Source organism: Saccopteryx bilineata, chromosome 2 (genome assembly GCF_036850765.1).
Source record: "Saccopteryx bilineata isolate mSacBil1 chromosome 2, mSacBil1_pri_phased_curated, whole genome shotgun sequence".
Classification (NCBI taxonomy): Eukaryota; Metazoa; Chordata; class Mammalia; order Chiroptera; family Emballonuridae; genus Saccopteryx; species Saccopteryx bilineata.
This window is the reverse complement of record NC_089491.1, coordinates 115,878,946-115,894,459: the sequence shown is the minus strand read 5'-3', so window position 1 is coordinate 115,894,459 and position 15,514 is coordinate 115,878,946. Positions and strand designations below refer to the sequence as shown.

General features: G+C 43.5%; 1 protein-coding gene and 1 pseudogene across 1 annotated transcript in view; both read right to left on the bottom strand.

The window, feature by feature from the left end:
- Positions 1–943: 943 nt before the first annotated feature.
- Positions 944–15,514, bottom strand: part of TULP3 (TUB like protein 3) — a 50,048-nt gene continuing 35,477 nt past the window's right edge. Inside the window, exons 5-11 of the mRNA XM_066257700.1 lie at positions 13,593–13,720; positions 12,314–12,511; positions 7,755–7,867; positions 6,918–7,032; positions 3,819–3,917; positions 3,260–3,431; positions 944–2,460 (exon numbers count right to left, since the gene is read on the bottom strand). Of these exons, the coding sequence (XP_066113797.1) occupies positions 2,327–2,460; positions 3,260–3,431; positions 3,819–3,917; positions 6,918–7,032; positions 7,755–7,867; positions 12,314–12,511; positions 13,593–13,720 (959 nt within the window). The 3' untranslated portion in view covers positions 944–2,326. The remainder of the gene's footprint in view (positions 2,461–3,259; positions 3,432–3,818; positions 3,918–6,917; positions 7,033–7,754; positions 7,868–12,313; positions 12,512–13,592; positions 13,721–15,514) is intronic.
- On the bottom strand, positions 8,373–12,233 carry LOC136323708 (small ribosomal subunit protein uS5 pseudogene; annotated as a pseudogene).

Below are 15,514 nucleotides of genomic sequence, written 5' to 3'. Positions count from 1 at the left end.
GATGGACTTTTGCAAAGAAGAATGGCAACACTCCCATTTTTATAGAAATTTTTTATTTCTGTAGCATACAAAAGGTATAAATATGATTTATGTAAAACCAATCACCTGCACATCCAGGTAGTAAGTACATGAAGCCAGGGTATAAATGTCTGAGCCAGAGGGAGCAGGAAGCAGGATTAGATCTGGCCAGCCCAAGAGGTCCCCTTCTCCAGATGTTGTCAATTACTGCATCAGAGGTAAATTTTCAAGGAGGGCAGCTCCTCTGACACTATATGAGGGAGGTGGTGCCTGAAGTCTGAAGGGCTTTGGGCACTTCTATGAAGGAGGCACTTGATGGGAAGCATGCCTGAGATGGAAACCAATAATTTCACAACACAGCAGGTAGGACTTTCCTGTGGCGGAGGAGCCAGGGTCTTTTCGTCTCCCACACTTCCTTTCATATTGCTGTTTGATGTGGAGCATGGAACAGGAAGTGGAGACAGAAAGGAAGTCCAGAGAAGGGAAACAGAATGGAGCAACAGCCACTGATTCCTTGCCCCATGCTGGCAAATAGCTCACTGCACCAAGGCTTGGGAAGCGGGCAATGCTGAATGCAGAACTCACCAACTTATTGGATTTTCAAGATTCAAATACACTCCAAGACTGGTGAGCTGGTAGCCGAGTCATGTTTTTTGGGGAGGTGCTAATAACCTGAATTTAGCAAAACTCATGACCTGTGAGGAAGACTGACAGGAGCTTGATCTGTACCAGTGAACCAGGCTTTCCGGAGCTGATTAGTACAATATTTACGTCAAGAAAATAAGCCCAAAGTTCTTCCCAACAAGGTCTACAGAACTCAAGAGTTAGCTGGCTGGTCTTCACCAAGCCTTTCCTGAGATCTCTTAGGAATGACAATGAGGGTTTTTTTTGTTTGTTTTTTGACAATGAAAGTTTTAATACACGATGGTCTCTTACTTCTTACATGGTCTACAGGTATGTGTGTCCCTCTATACTAAAGGCTCCATATACAGATGTGGGAGGCACTCCTGGGTTGAAAATGAAGGCAACTGTCAAATTACTCTCAGTCTCAACTACACTAAGTCCCTCTTGAGTTTATGTTTTCAGTCTAAACTGAAATTAAGACAATTGTATGACTTTCATATCATTGATCACAAATTTGGCCATAGCCACGTAATTATTGTATCACTGATCACAAATTTGGCAATAGCCACTTTGACTAAGATTGGTGCCAATCTGCTCTGAGGGAAGGGAAGAGGAGGCTGTGACATCAGTGCCTTCCAAGCACCACGGGAACAAGCTAGCTCTAAAAACCAGGTATCACACTCCATGTGATAAAGACAATTTTAGATTTGTTTCCTACTGTGCACAACTTTTTCTGTCCAGGTAGGTGAAGTGGCTGACACTGGCTCCTCCCATGGGTGTGCTGAGCAGTGTAACAGAACCCCCCTGTATGGACTCAAATGACCACGAACTTCAGGTTTCCCAGTTCTGATGGTAAATGATACTCCAAAAACCACTGTCACCAAGACAAGGTAACACTTCATAATAGTGAATGCAGCCAAGTACCTCTTTGGATCCAATTTGTAGGACTGTTGCTTCCTGGAGATATCCATTTCCCACTCGTATCATCTCATCACTACAGGCCATTTCGGAAATGCCCAAGTACAGAGAGTACAGAGATGTATCTGAAGCAGAGGTTGGCAAACTAGCCCACAGGCCAGATCTGACCTCTGTGGTTTTGTAAATGAAGTTTCACTGGAACACGGCCACACTTGCTTGTGTATAAATTGGCTGTTGCTGCTTTTGCAGTGATGGAGCCGAGTTGTAATAAGAGAGACTATCTGGCCATTTATAGATAAAGTGTGCAACCCTAAAGGCTAAAGTCAATTTAAGGAACTGTCCCCTCTCTGAAAAGATCTTCAAAAAAAGAGATCCAAGTGTTTAATTATTAGAACCTGACTCTAGCTGCAAGTTTCCAAGCATGGAATCTGGCAGGGGCAGTAACCTCGGGAGTCGCCAGCGTGCCCTGGACAAGAAACTTCCTGTGCTTTGAATAACTTCTCACCTTTGTTAAACTGGAAGCCCTGACCAGGTTGTGAAAGCCAGAGAAGTGGAGTCTGTGTGTAAACATATACGTGTGTATACATTATATAGATACACACACACACACATATGTATATACACATACATGCATACATTCAGGGATTATTCCAAAAGGGGCAGGCTGTCTCTCTTCATGTTCTGGGACAAGAGCAAGGGAGACAGCTATCCGCTCCTGAACGCTGTTGTAAAAAAAAAAAGGGGTCCAGCTCTGCATGCTTTCTGTCTATTCACATGCCAGTTTGCTGTCAAAGCTAGAGAGCCCAATAGCGAAGGCCTGCAGAGCACACATTGGGTAGTTGTAGTCCAGGGTGAATACGTCATCGGCCACACGTCCAAACTGCATGACTATATAGTCAGCTAGAAACAGAGAAAAAATATTACATTAGAAGATAATATGGTCATACTGGGGAAAAGCCTGTTAAGATACAGAAAAAAAATCCTCCAAATAGGTCGGTTAATCAGGTCTCTTTAGAATGGGAAACTTTTAGGGAGAATGAAAGTGGTATTAACAAGAACATGTGCTAGCCTGACCTGTGGTGGCACAGTGGATGAAGTGTTGACCTGGAATGCTGAGGTCGCTGGTCCCAACCCCCGGGCTTGGCGAGTCAAGGCACGTACTTATGAGAAGCAACTACTACAAGTTGATGGTTCCTACTACCCCCCCCCCACCTTTCTCTCTCTCTCTCTCTCTTTAAAACCAATTTTAAAAAAAAGAAGAATGTCTGCTAACCATACGCAAAGTTGGGTGTTGTTTTTTTTAAGAGAGACAGACAAGAAGAGAGGGACAAAGTTTCTATTATGATTCCCCTCAACTGAAGAGAATGAGAGACTACTCCTGACCAGCACAAAGAGGGAAGAAGAGAGACAAGTCAAGAGAAGCTTGCTGGGAACAGCACAAGCTGCAAGGAACCTTTTCTGATAGGTCATTTGCACTTGCTTCCCAAACAGCTTCATTTAAGACTTCTCTGATTGCCCACAGGAAATCTCTCTCTCTCTTCAGTCCTCAACACGGTAAAACTGTTATCTTTCCAAAGAAATCATTTCTTAGATAAGTCTATCCTGAATATAGCTTCCTATCAATAATAGGAAATGTTCATTTCCCCACCGTGTAAGAACATGCTTCCTTCTATTTCCATACAGCTGTCTGATGGCTTACGGTCATTTTCGTGGACTATCTGAAAATTCTTCACAGATGCCTGTGTGACCCGGCCATGGAAGTTCAGGACATAGGACTGAGTGTCGTCATTCCAGACTGGAGCCTTGTTGTGCAGCTCAATCAAGTTCTCCATGGTTTTGTTTTGCCATTTTGAAAGCAAGCTCTCATGATCCTATTCGAAAGGAAAATCATTACTTTGTACTGAAAAGCATAAGAAAACCATGTGTTCTCCATTCTATGAGGGCAAAGAGAGAGTAGGGGAATATTTTCTCCATTGCAGAAGAGTAAAACAGAAACAAAGAAAGCCAAAAATATGCTGGATTTTTTTTTTTATTCTTACAGATTAGCATTTGCACTGCAGACTGAGTGGCTGCAAATCAAGCACTCTAGCAACTGCTCTGCAGCTGTCCTTATCCCGAGTTCTGGACGGATGGCCCTGCTAACGAAGACTATGAGCAACACTCCTGTTTGGGGCTCTGGAAGAATCGACCCATTTTGGATCTCTTCTGTATTGAATTCTTGTCTTTTAGAATCCTTTGCTGATTAAATATGTTCTTACATTTTGAGGCCGAAATGGGATCCGTTCATGGCTCATATTCATCCCTGGAATGATCACAGACATTTTCCTAGGACCTTTAAATCCAAGTAAATTTGTTTCCTGGAAGAAAAGTAAGCAAGACAGAACTTGGAAACAGAAAGAAAAACAAGACAATTCACTTACTTGGGCATGTAAAATGCTGACAATATCAAGAGCACTAAAAGCTATTATTACTGTAATTAAAGAGAGCTAGAGAATCAAGACCAGGAAAGTAATTATAGTCCTCTTTTTAAACCTAATTTTGTACACTTGAACTTAAAATAGCTTCTATTGGCTTGAAAACTTACTATTACTCTTTTATCTTTAGATTTTTTTATTGATTTTATAAAAAGAGGGGGTGAGAGGAGTGAGAAGTATCAACTTACAGTAGCTTCACTTTAGTTGTTCATTGGTTGCTTGTTGTATGTTCCTTGACTGGGCAAGCCCAGGGTTTTGAACTGGTGACCTCAGCATTCCATTTTTCTTTTTTAAATGTTTATTTTACTGATTTTTAGAGAGAGAATGGGGAGAGAGAGACACAGAGACAGGAACATCCATCTGTTCCTGTATGTGCCCTGACCAGGGACCAAACCGGCAACCTCTGTGCTTCGGGACGACACTCTCACCAACTGAGCTACCTGGCCAGGGCAACCTCAGCATTCTAGGTTGACACTTTATCCACTGTGCCACCACAGGCCAGGCTTACTCTTTAATCTTTTTGTTTTTCATGACTTTAACTTCTTATTTTTATTTATTTTTTTTTTTTACAGGGACAGAGAGAGGGAAAGATACGGACAAACAGGAACAGAGAGAGATGCATCAATCATCAGTTTTTCGTTGAGAGACTTTAGTTGTTCATTGATTGCTTTCTCATATGTGCCTTGACTGTGGGTCTTCAGCAGACCGAGTAACCTCTTGCTTGCGCCAGCGACCTTGGGGTAAGCTGGTGAGCCCTTTTTTTTTTTTTTTTTTTGCTCAAGCCAGATGAGCCTGCGCTCACGCTGGCAATCTCGGCGTCTCAAACTTGGGTCCTTCCGTATCCCAGTCCGACGCTCTATCCACTGCACCACTGCCTGGTCAGGCCTTACTTTTTTTTGTTTGTTTTTTTTTTGTTTTTTTTTTGCATTTTTCTGAAGCTGGAAACAGGGAGAGACAGTCAGACAGACTCCCGCATGCGCCCGACCAGGATCCACCCGGCACGCCCACCAGGGGGCGACGCTCTGCCCACCAGGGGGCGATGCTCTGCCCATCCTGGGCGTCGCCATGTTGCGACCCTCCTGGGTGTCGCCATGTTGTGACCAGAGCCACTCTAGCGCCTGGGGCAGAGACCACAGAGCCATCCCCAGCGCCCGGGCCATCTTTGCTCCAATGGAGCCTCGGCTGCGGGAGGGGAAGAGAGACAGAGAGGAAGGCGCGGCGGAGGGGTGGAGAAGCAAATGGGCGCTTCTCCTATGTGCCCTGGCCGGGAATCGAACCCGGGTCCTCCGCACGCTAGGCCGACCGGCCAGGGCCCAGGCCTTACTCTTTAATCTTAAATGAACTTTGAGACAACTGTGAGCAAACTGTCCAATTTTGTCATCAATAAATATTTATTTCCCACCTGTCCTGTGGTGACACAGTGGATAGAGCATTGACCTGGGACACTGAGGTCCCAGGTTCAAAACTCCAAGATAGCTGGCTTTGGTGTGGGTTCATCCAGCTTGAGTACTGGCTCACCAGCTTGAGCAAGGAGTCACCAGCTTGAGTATTAAATTATTGACATGATCCCATAGTTGCTGGCTTGAAGTCTAAGTCCCTGGCTTGAACAAGCGGTCACTGGCTTGGCTGAAGCCCCCCTCCCCCATCAAGGCAAGTATGAGAAGCCATCAATGAATGACTGAGGTGCCACAACTACAAGTTGATGCTTCTCATCTCTCTGTCTCTCTCACTGAAAAATAAAAAAATAAATATTTATTTTGTAATGAGGGCATGGCATTATATAATCTACAGTGAGAATTACAGTGTAAATTAAATGGGTTGTATCAGGAGGCAAGAAACTCAACTATCTGTCAAGCCAGGCAGTTATATATGAATAAGCACATTAAATAGGTAGGAAAGAGGGTACGGGGGACAACTGGTGATGGGCCAGGACTTGACTTGGGGAAGTGAACATATAATACAGTATAAAGAGATGTGTTGTAGAACTGGGCACCTGAAACCTGTATAATTATGTTAACCAGAGTCACCCCAATAAATTCAGTGAAAAAAAAAACAGGTAGATATATGCTGTGTGTGTATACACATATATTTACATATACATATACACAAGAGTCACACATATTTAAAGTGTTGAGACTTTTGAGATCAAGCAACAACTGAGTTAGGTTAACACCTTCCTTTCTTTTACTCAACTCTGAGAGGCAGCACTGGGTGTCACGGGAGGTGTACAAAGGAATGTCAACCACATCCAGTGGGCAGGACTCTCTGTGGCATCAGTTGATATGGCAAAGGGCGGGAAGGAAAAGGGACAGCTCTCAGGAGAGGGAAGATCACATGGTGGAGCACAGGAGGGCAACTGTGGCCAAAATAATGAGAACCAGGTGGCCGGGGCTGTGCCTCTAGGACATCTGCAAGGAAAGGCTCAAGGGTTAGGGCTTTATTCCGTACACGGTGGGTAGTTATGAAAGATTTGAAGAAGAAGAACAAGATCAACCAGAGTTATTTTAGAAAGATTAACCTGGCAGGAGTACAGACAGAAAAAGACTAAATGCAGAGAGATCAGTTTGTAATTTATTGTAGCCTCTGGCCAATGGACTAAGAAGTAATGAAGGTCTGTGTTAATCCAATGGCATTAGGAAAAGGGAAGAGTAGATAAGACAAGGCATATTAAAACAGTACAAAAAAAAAAGAACTTGGAAATTCATAAATAATTAAAACTTGGAATATATAGAGAAAAGGATACCAGCAACAGAAGGATCAAAGAAACAGAAACATGCTTGAAAGGGAAGATTACGAGTTCCACGTAGGTTATGTTAAGTGTGAAATGCCAGTGTGACATTCAGGAAATTACGGAGAAGAGTAAATGCTGAAGACAGCACTCACGTAACAGATGGCTGCTAGCTCCTGCCGGGTATAGGCCTTTTCTACCAGAGCTGGGGCCTTAGCTGGGCTGACACCATGGTCATAAACTGTAAACTTCGTCCCCATGAGGTTGGATCTAGAATCAACAAAAAAAGTCACCATAATGATCTATACTTTTTCTCCTACACAGTCTAGGAGAGGTCTAACAGAATGGAAGCCCATGTGCCTGTCCTCCAAATGTCTAAATGTTCCTCATCACTTTTTCAAAATCTCTCATTAAAACAAAGGACTTAGATTTTCTTCTAACCTCTTTTTCTTTAGATTATAACATTAATATGTGCTCATTGTAAAAAAGATATGGATTATTCTTAAACTACTGTGTTAACCTAAAAATGAAAGGCCAAAGTGAGAGGCAACACGCATTTATTTGAGTTCAAAAGAATAATAGCTATTCAGGAAGCGCTGATTTAGGCAGAAGCCCAATGTTCCGATTAGGGGGAAAAGGCAAGAAGCACGTATGAGAAAGGGAAGGAGCACAATTACATCAATACGAGGCAGGCACTGCTAGTGGGGCAGGTAAGCTAACACAGTGACACTAATTCTAAATGATGTTTTTAATTTTTGGTCAGGTGGCCATCAGCCTGGTAATCATAATATCTGCTTTCTTGTTATCTTTATCCAGCACTGCTGCCGCGTTCAAAGATTATTTTGCCCTATTCTAACATTCCAAAGGTTTGAGGCATAAGACATGCAAGTCAGCTCCAGCTCCATTTTTAAAGTGGCTCCATTTATATTATTTTTTACAACAGGAATAAAAGTACCAGAAAGAATAGGAAAGTGATACAAGGCTACTCTTACCTGAGTTTGCCAATATAACTTTCCCCTTCACGAGATAAATCTGTTGGATCAGTGGAGATAAGGTAGTTGGATGTTTTGCTCTTTTTCCGCTTTCTACCTGCAAGAAGAAATATCTAGGGGGAAAAGGGTAAAAAATAAAGTCAAGAGAATTGCTAAATTTTTGGGGTTTTTTTTTATTTTTTTTTTATTTTTTACAGAGACAGAGAGTGAGTCAGAGAGAGGGATAGACAGGGACAGACAGGAACGGAGAGAGATGAGAAGCATCAATCATTACTTTTTCATTGCGCGCTGCAACACCTTAGTTGTTCATTGATTGCTTTCTCATATGTGCCTTGACCGCGGGCCTTCAGCAGACCGAGTAACCCCTTGCTGGAGCCAGCGACCTTGGGTTCAAGCTGGTGGGCTTTTTCCTCAAACCAGATAAGCCTGCACTCAAGCTGGCGACCTCGGGGTCTTGAACCCGGGTCCTCTGCATCCCAGTCCGACGCTCTATCCACTGCACCACCGCTTGGTCAGGCAAGAGAATTGCTATAGTTTGTTTTACCTACTCAGTCAGTGTTTAGCAGTGTCTATCAAGTCCCAAGCAGTCAAATTTTTGGGTTTTTTTATTACACAGGGTTAATTCACTTTAATTTTCTTGTATAAAATTATGTGGGAACCACAGCTGGACTCTGGGATCCTCTGCATGGAGAATCTGGTATGCGTCTTCACAAGATGGTCTGAACTCCTAATATGGAGACTTGGTGAACATGGTCTCTTTCTAGAGGTCAGGGGTGAGAGAAGCTCTAGGTCTTGGAGATGCCGTCAAAGGCGGCCTTGGCAAAGCTGCCTGAGGCAGCAGTGAAGCCCTTGCCAGAGGTGTAGCAGCCCTCAACACCATCCATCAACAGTAGCTTCTTGGGCCCAGCAGCTGAGACAACGGCAGTGCACTGGTGGTAGGGATGAGTTCACCAGCACAAAGCAACATCTGCCAGTCACCTTGCCAATCTTTTTCCTCCAGTGGCCTCACCGCACAGGGACTATGGAGACTTGGTCAGCATGATGGTTCTATAGATGGCAATGGCTACTTCCTTGTAGCATGTAACACCCTGATCAACATGGCCACTGTAATTCCCAGTGGTGACAAATGTCTTGAACCTGGTCTCCTGGCCAACACGAATCTGCTTTTACATAATCTTCAAAACCTCATCCTTGAGGGTTGCCCCCAGGAAAAAAAATCAACAATTTCAGATTCCTTGATGGACAGGCAAAAGAGATAGGTCTCCTGCAGGGACCTGATCATGTCTTTGGCCAGACGACCTAGCTTAGTGAAGGGCATCCACTCCTTGTCCTTGGCCTTGCCTCATGAACTCCGTGGCCTCGATCCCCACCCTAGACAGAAGCCACAGAAGCCTCCATTTCAGGGCCCAGTCTCACCCTGTCTCAGTCCTTGGTGTCATTACCATTTGGTGTTTTCTCCAAGAAGACCCATCTGTGAGTCTTTATCCCTTTTCCTAACCTTCATAATGCTTCTCAGAATTCACTATCAGTGTTTCCCTACTAAATGCACTAGGCTCAGTTCTTTATATAATTATTTACAAATCTATTCCTAAAACCTCCAAGATCTTTTTATTTCTTTCTAGGTGACAGGAGGGGAAATAGTGAGGCTGACTCCCTCATGCACCCCCATCTTGGGCCAATGCTCAAATACCAAACTATTTTTAGCACCTGAGACTGACGTGCTTGGACCAACTGAGTTATCCCCAGCATCTAGGGCCACACTCAAACCAATTAAGCCTTTGGCTGCAGGAAGAGAAGAGGGAGAAAAGGGGAAGAGAGAGGGGGAGAGAAGCAGATGATTGCCTCTCTTGTGTGCCCTAACCAGGGATTGAACCAGAGCGTCCCTATGCCAGGCCAACACTCTATCCACTGAACCACTGGCTAGGGCCTCCAATGTCTTTTTTTTTTTTTTTCCCTGAAGCTGGAAACAGGGAGGCAGTCAGACAGACTCCCGCATGTGCCCGACCGGGATCCACCTGGCATGCCCACCAGGGGGCAATGCTCTGCCCATCTGGGGCATCGCTCTGTTGCGACCAGAGCCACTCCAGCGCCTGAGGCAGAGGCCACAGAGCCATCCCCAGCGCCTGGGCCATCTTTGCTCCAATGGAGCCTTGGCTGTGGGAGGGGAAGAGAGAGACAGAGAGGAAGGAGAGGGGTAAGGGGTGGAGAAGCAGATGGGCGCTTCTCCTGTGTGCCCTGGCCGGGAATTGAACCCGGGACTTCCACACGCCAGGCCAACGCTCTACCACTGAGCCAACCGGCCAGGACCTCCAATGTCTTTTTAAAAAGCTCCATCAAATTCCATGAATAAGAGTCTTTCCAACTCTAGGAGAAACAGAATCCTGAATACCTACCCTTCCCATTCTTCATTGCAACTGCATTCCTAATATTCCTTTTTGTATTTTGTTGGGGGGGGGATGTTTCTATTTTTGTGATTTCAGTGATATGAATACTCTCATATTTATGCTTCCTTGCTAAACCCTACTGGACTTGGAAAATAACAGGGAAGTAGAATAGTAGTGGCTAAAGAAACACTACCATATCTAATGGTAGCAGATAATGATTTGAATTTGGCTCTGCCACTTATTGATGTGATCTGAGGCAGGATATCACTCCCTAAACTCCTTGTAAATAAAGCAGGGATATAAAACCTATTACCCAGTTGTCATAAGGATTATAGGTAATCTTATTTATTTGTTTGTTTGTTTTGAGAGACAGAAAGGGAGAGAAATGAGAAGCATCAACTCATAGTTGTGGCTTGTTAGTTACTCACTGATTGCTTCTCAGACGTGCCCTAACTGGGGGGCTCCAACTGAACCAGTGACCCCTTGCTCAAGCCAGCCACTTTAAGCTTTAAGCCAATGACCTCTGGACTCAAGCCAGAGATCACGGACCATGCTGATGATCCCAGGCTCCAGCTGGCAACCCTGTGCTCAAGCCAGCAACTCCACACTCAAGCTGATGAGCCTGTGCTCAAGCCAGATAAACCTATGCTCAAACTAGTGACCTTGGGGTTTCAAAGCTAATAACTAGTGTACCAGGTCGACACTATCCACTATGCCACCACCAGTCAGGCAAGATGATAACATTTATAAAGCATATAGCACATGCCTCAAACCCTCAACATATAGTGGTTATAATAACAATGATATTGCCTGACTGGGCAGTGGTGTGGTGGATGGAGCATTGGATTGAGACGTGGAGGACCCAGGTTCAAAACCCAGACGTTGCCAGCTTGAGTGCAGGCTCTTCCGGTTTGCGCAAGGGGTCGCTGGCTTGGGCGTGGGATCATAGACATGACCCCATGGTCACTGGCTTGAGCCCAAAGGTCATCAGCTTGAAGCCCAAGGTCACTGGCTTGAGCAAGGGGTCACTCGGTCTGCAGTAGCCCTCCAGTCAAGGTACATATGAGAAAGCAATTAATGAACAACTAAGCAGGCTCAATGAAGAATTGACGCTTCTCATCTCCCTTCCTGTCTGTCCCTCTCTCTGTCAAAAAAAAAAATAACAATGATATCTATTATCATCATCTTATTTGAGGTTCCTAAAACCATTCACTTATACTTGGTATTAATACAAAATACATTGCTCATTAACAAGTATTAAACTGTCTCAAACTTAAGTAATAGTAAACTAGAAATTCTAGGCTGAGAAACAGGACATTTCATTTATGTGTTCTTCTATAGTTCCAATTCCTCCTATTCCCTAAAACTTGCCCTTTCTTCTATGTCATGTTCTACCACAATAAAAATAAAAACTAAAGAGCACACAGTAACACCCCCGACCCCCAAAACAGGATGGAGGTGAAAATAATTACATTCAAATACTCTCTTCCATTTTCTTACATTCTGGGTAAAACTCTTTTTCTTTGGGGTGGGGGCAGATCTTGCCTATTAGACTGTGAGTTCTTTGAAGACAACAAGAACATAGCACCTGGGCCCTGGCTGGTTGGCTCAGCGGTACAGCATCGGCCTGGCATGTGGAAGTCCCGGGTTCAATTCCCAGCCAGGGCACACAGGAGAAGCGCCCATTTTTTCTTCACCCTTCCCCCTCTCCTTCCTCTCGGTCTCTCTCTTCCCTTCCCACAGCCAAAGCTCCATTGGAGCAAAGTTTGCCCGGGTGCTGGGGATGGCTCCAAGGCCTCTGCCTCAGGCACTAGAATGGCTCTGGTTGCAACAGAGCTACGCCCCAGATGGGCTGAGCATCGCCCCCTGGTGGACATGCCAGGTGGATCCCAGTCTGGCACATGCAGGAGTCTGTCTGTCTGCCCCCCCCCCAAGCTTCTCACTTCAGAAAAAAAAAAAAAAAAGATCATAGCAACTGACAGTTAGTAATCTGCCACTGAGCAGGTCTAATCCCAGTGTTATTCCCCATTCCAGACCCATCCACAATCTACCCCACACTCCAGCCAAGCGGGTCTAATCCCAGTGCTATCCCCATCACAGACCAATCAGCAATCTATTCATCTATTCTCACATTCTTCGCCTCTCTCAAGATTTTTCTTAAGAACTGATTCATACCTTCCGATTTTCATCCTTTTCCAAGTGCATGTAGTAAGTGGGGAAGAGACCCCGATCCATTCCTTTTTTATCCCTGGTTATCCGACACTTGACTGTGATCCCTCGAGGAGCAGGACTATAAGCAAAGTCCTCTAAGTTCCCTATTTCTCCCAGCTGGTTATCAGTTTGTTGGGTGGAAGTACTGGACGCTACTGTATCCTGAAAGAAGAGCCATACATGAGCTATAGGATGCAGGGTCAGAAAAACTTCATACAGTGGTACCTTGACACACAAGCACTTTAAATCATGAGCAATTTGAGAGATAAGCAGACACTCGTGGGATTTTCTGCTTTAAGTCATGAGTGGACATTTGAATCACGAGCTTCCGCCACCCTCCACTAGATAGCCTGCCAAACAGTCTGAAAGGGAGGAAGAAACAAACTCCCATGGAAAGGTTTTTGTTGAAATGGCCTCTAAGTGAAAACAAGAAAAGTGTGGCAAAAAAAGCCAAAAGTCAGTGAAGAAAATGATGACTGTTGGGCAAATGAGTTTGTAAAATTTGTATTTTCTGAGTTTGCTCACTTTTATTGTTAAAAATGGCACTGGGCAGCTATCTATGAAATTGCTAATTACCTTTCTGCTTGGGAAGGGACATTGTTATGCTAATGTCTCCCCTCCCTCTGCCAGCATCTTTGCCTGACCTCGAAGGCAAATACGTTTCATAAACCAGTTTATTTCTTTACATTCTCTCTTATTATGTATGTGTGTGTGTATATTTGTTATTTATAAAGTACATTTTCTTATTTAAAAGCATATAAAACAAAAAAGTCGTGTGGTTTTTGGGGCCGGAACAGATTAATTGCATTTCCATTAATTTAAATGGGGAAATTCAATTTGACACACAAGCAAATTGAGTCGCGAGCTCAGCCATGAAACGAATTAAACTTGTGTGTCAAGGCACCACTGTATTCTCTTTGAGAAGATACTTAATGGATGAAATAGCTGATGGATTTATCCTTACATTCTCAGTCTACTAATAAAGTAATGAAAAACTCTGAGAGGTTAAGTAAATATGTGAATATATACATTATGAGAGCACCAAAGGCACTAAGTACAAAAATGGGATATAGCTTCACAATAGCTGGGTGAGACACAAGACATTAGAGAGGTCATGGACTTTCAGTCTAAATTTGAGCTTAAATCTTTTGAAGCAACCCTCATTCAAATGATATTTAAATACGGAAGACATCTGGAAAATAAATAAATTAGCTCCAAAGGAAGAAGTTTCAGAACTACATACTGTGACTGATTTCTGGCTGGATGCAGAATTGGGTCTCTCTGCCTCCGAACATGGTGAATGAGATCTTAATGTCTTTCCTTCTTCCTCCTCATCTGTCTCTTCATCAAAGTTCAAACTACCTGAGATACCTGTAGAAAAGGAACAACTGTCAACAAAACTGACTTAAAAAAATCTTTGAACCACAGAGAATTTAAATTTTCTTGCTTAAAACATTCCAAGCTATTTTGACTTAAAAAACAGCTACTTTATCCAAATCTTGATGATTCTTTTTTTTTAAATTTTTTAAATTTATTCATTTTAGAAAGGAGAGACAGTGAGAGAGAAAGAGAGAATGAGAGAAGGAGGGGGAGGAACAGGAAGTATCAATTCCCATATGTGCCTTGACCGGCAAGCCCTTTAAACTGGTGACCTCAGCATTCCAGGTCGATGCTTTATCCACTGCGCCACCACAGGTCAGGCTTTTTTTTTTTTTTTTGAGGATTCTTTCTTCAGAGTCTCAGCTATATCCTTGTCTTTTCTTCCCACTGTTGCCACCCTAATTTAGTTCTTTAAAACATTATGCCCTGGCCAGTTGGCTCAGTGGTAGAGCATCGGCCTGGTGTGCAGGAGTCCCGGGTTCGATTCCTGGCCAGGGCACACAGAAGAGGTGCCCATCTACTTCTCCACCCCTCCCCCTCTCCTTCCTCTCTGTCTCTCTCTTCCCCTCCCGCAACCAAGGCTCCACTGGAGCAAAGTTGGTCCGAGCGCTGAGGATAACTCTGTGGTCTCTGCCTCAGGTGCTAGAATGGCCCTGGTTGCAACAGAGCAACGCCCCAGATGGGCAGAGCATTGCCCCCTGGTGGGCATGCTGGGTGGATCCCGGTCGGTCGCATGCGGGAGTCTGTCTGCCTCCCCGTTTCCAACTTCAGAAAGATACAAAAAAAAACCCCAAAAAACATTATGCATATGAGTAAAAATATCTGCAAATCATATATCTGATAAAGGATTAGTATTTAGAATATATAAAGTACTACAACTAAATAACAACAAAACCAATTCAAAAATAGGTAAAGGAGTTAAATAAACATTTCTCCAAAAAAGATCTATAAATGGCCAATAAACACATGAAAAGATGCTCAACATCACTGGTCATTTGCTAGGGAAATGCAAATCAAAACCACAATAAGACACTATTTCACAAGCTATTAGGATGGCTATTATCAAAAAACCAAAGTAAATGATGGTGAGGATTTTGAGAAACTGGAACCCATATGAATTGCTAGTAGCAATGTAAAAATGCACAGCCACTGTAGAAGACACTATGGTGGTTCCTTAAAAGATTAAATATAGAGTTCCATGTAACCCAGCAATTCCACTTCTGAGTATATACCCAAAAGAACTGAAAGCAGACAAATGGATACTTGTACATCAAGGTTCATACCAGCATTATTCACAATATTCAAAAGGTGGAAGTAACCAAAATGTCCATCAAGTGATAAACAGATAAGCAAATTGGTATGCACTTTTAATGGACTATTATTCAGTCATAAAAAAGAAATGGAATTCTGGATGAATCTTAAAGACATTCTTCTCAGAGAAAATAAGCCAAACACAAAGGATACATATTGTTATGACTCCACGTACATGAGGTACCTAGAATAGTCAAAGTCAAAGAGCCAGAAAGTAGAATGGAGGCTACCAAGGACTGAGGAGAGAGGAGAATGGGAAGTTATTGTTTAGTGTGTACAGAGTTTTATTTTGGTAAAAGTGGAAAGATTTATGCAATCTGAAGAGAAACCGGAGTATCAGAGTTTTATTTTGGAAGATGAAAAAGTTCTGGAGATGGGTAGTGGTTACACAACAGTGTAAATGTACTTAATGCCACAGAACTCCACACTTATAAATGGTTATAATGGGCCTGACCAAGTGGTGGTACAGTGGAT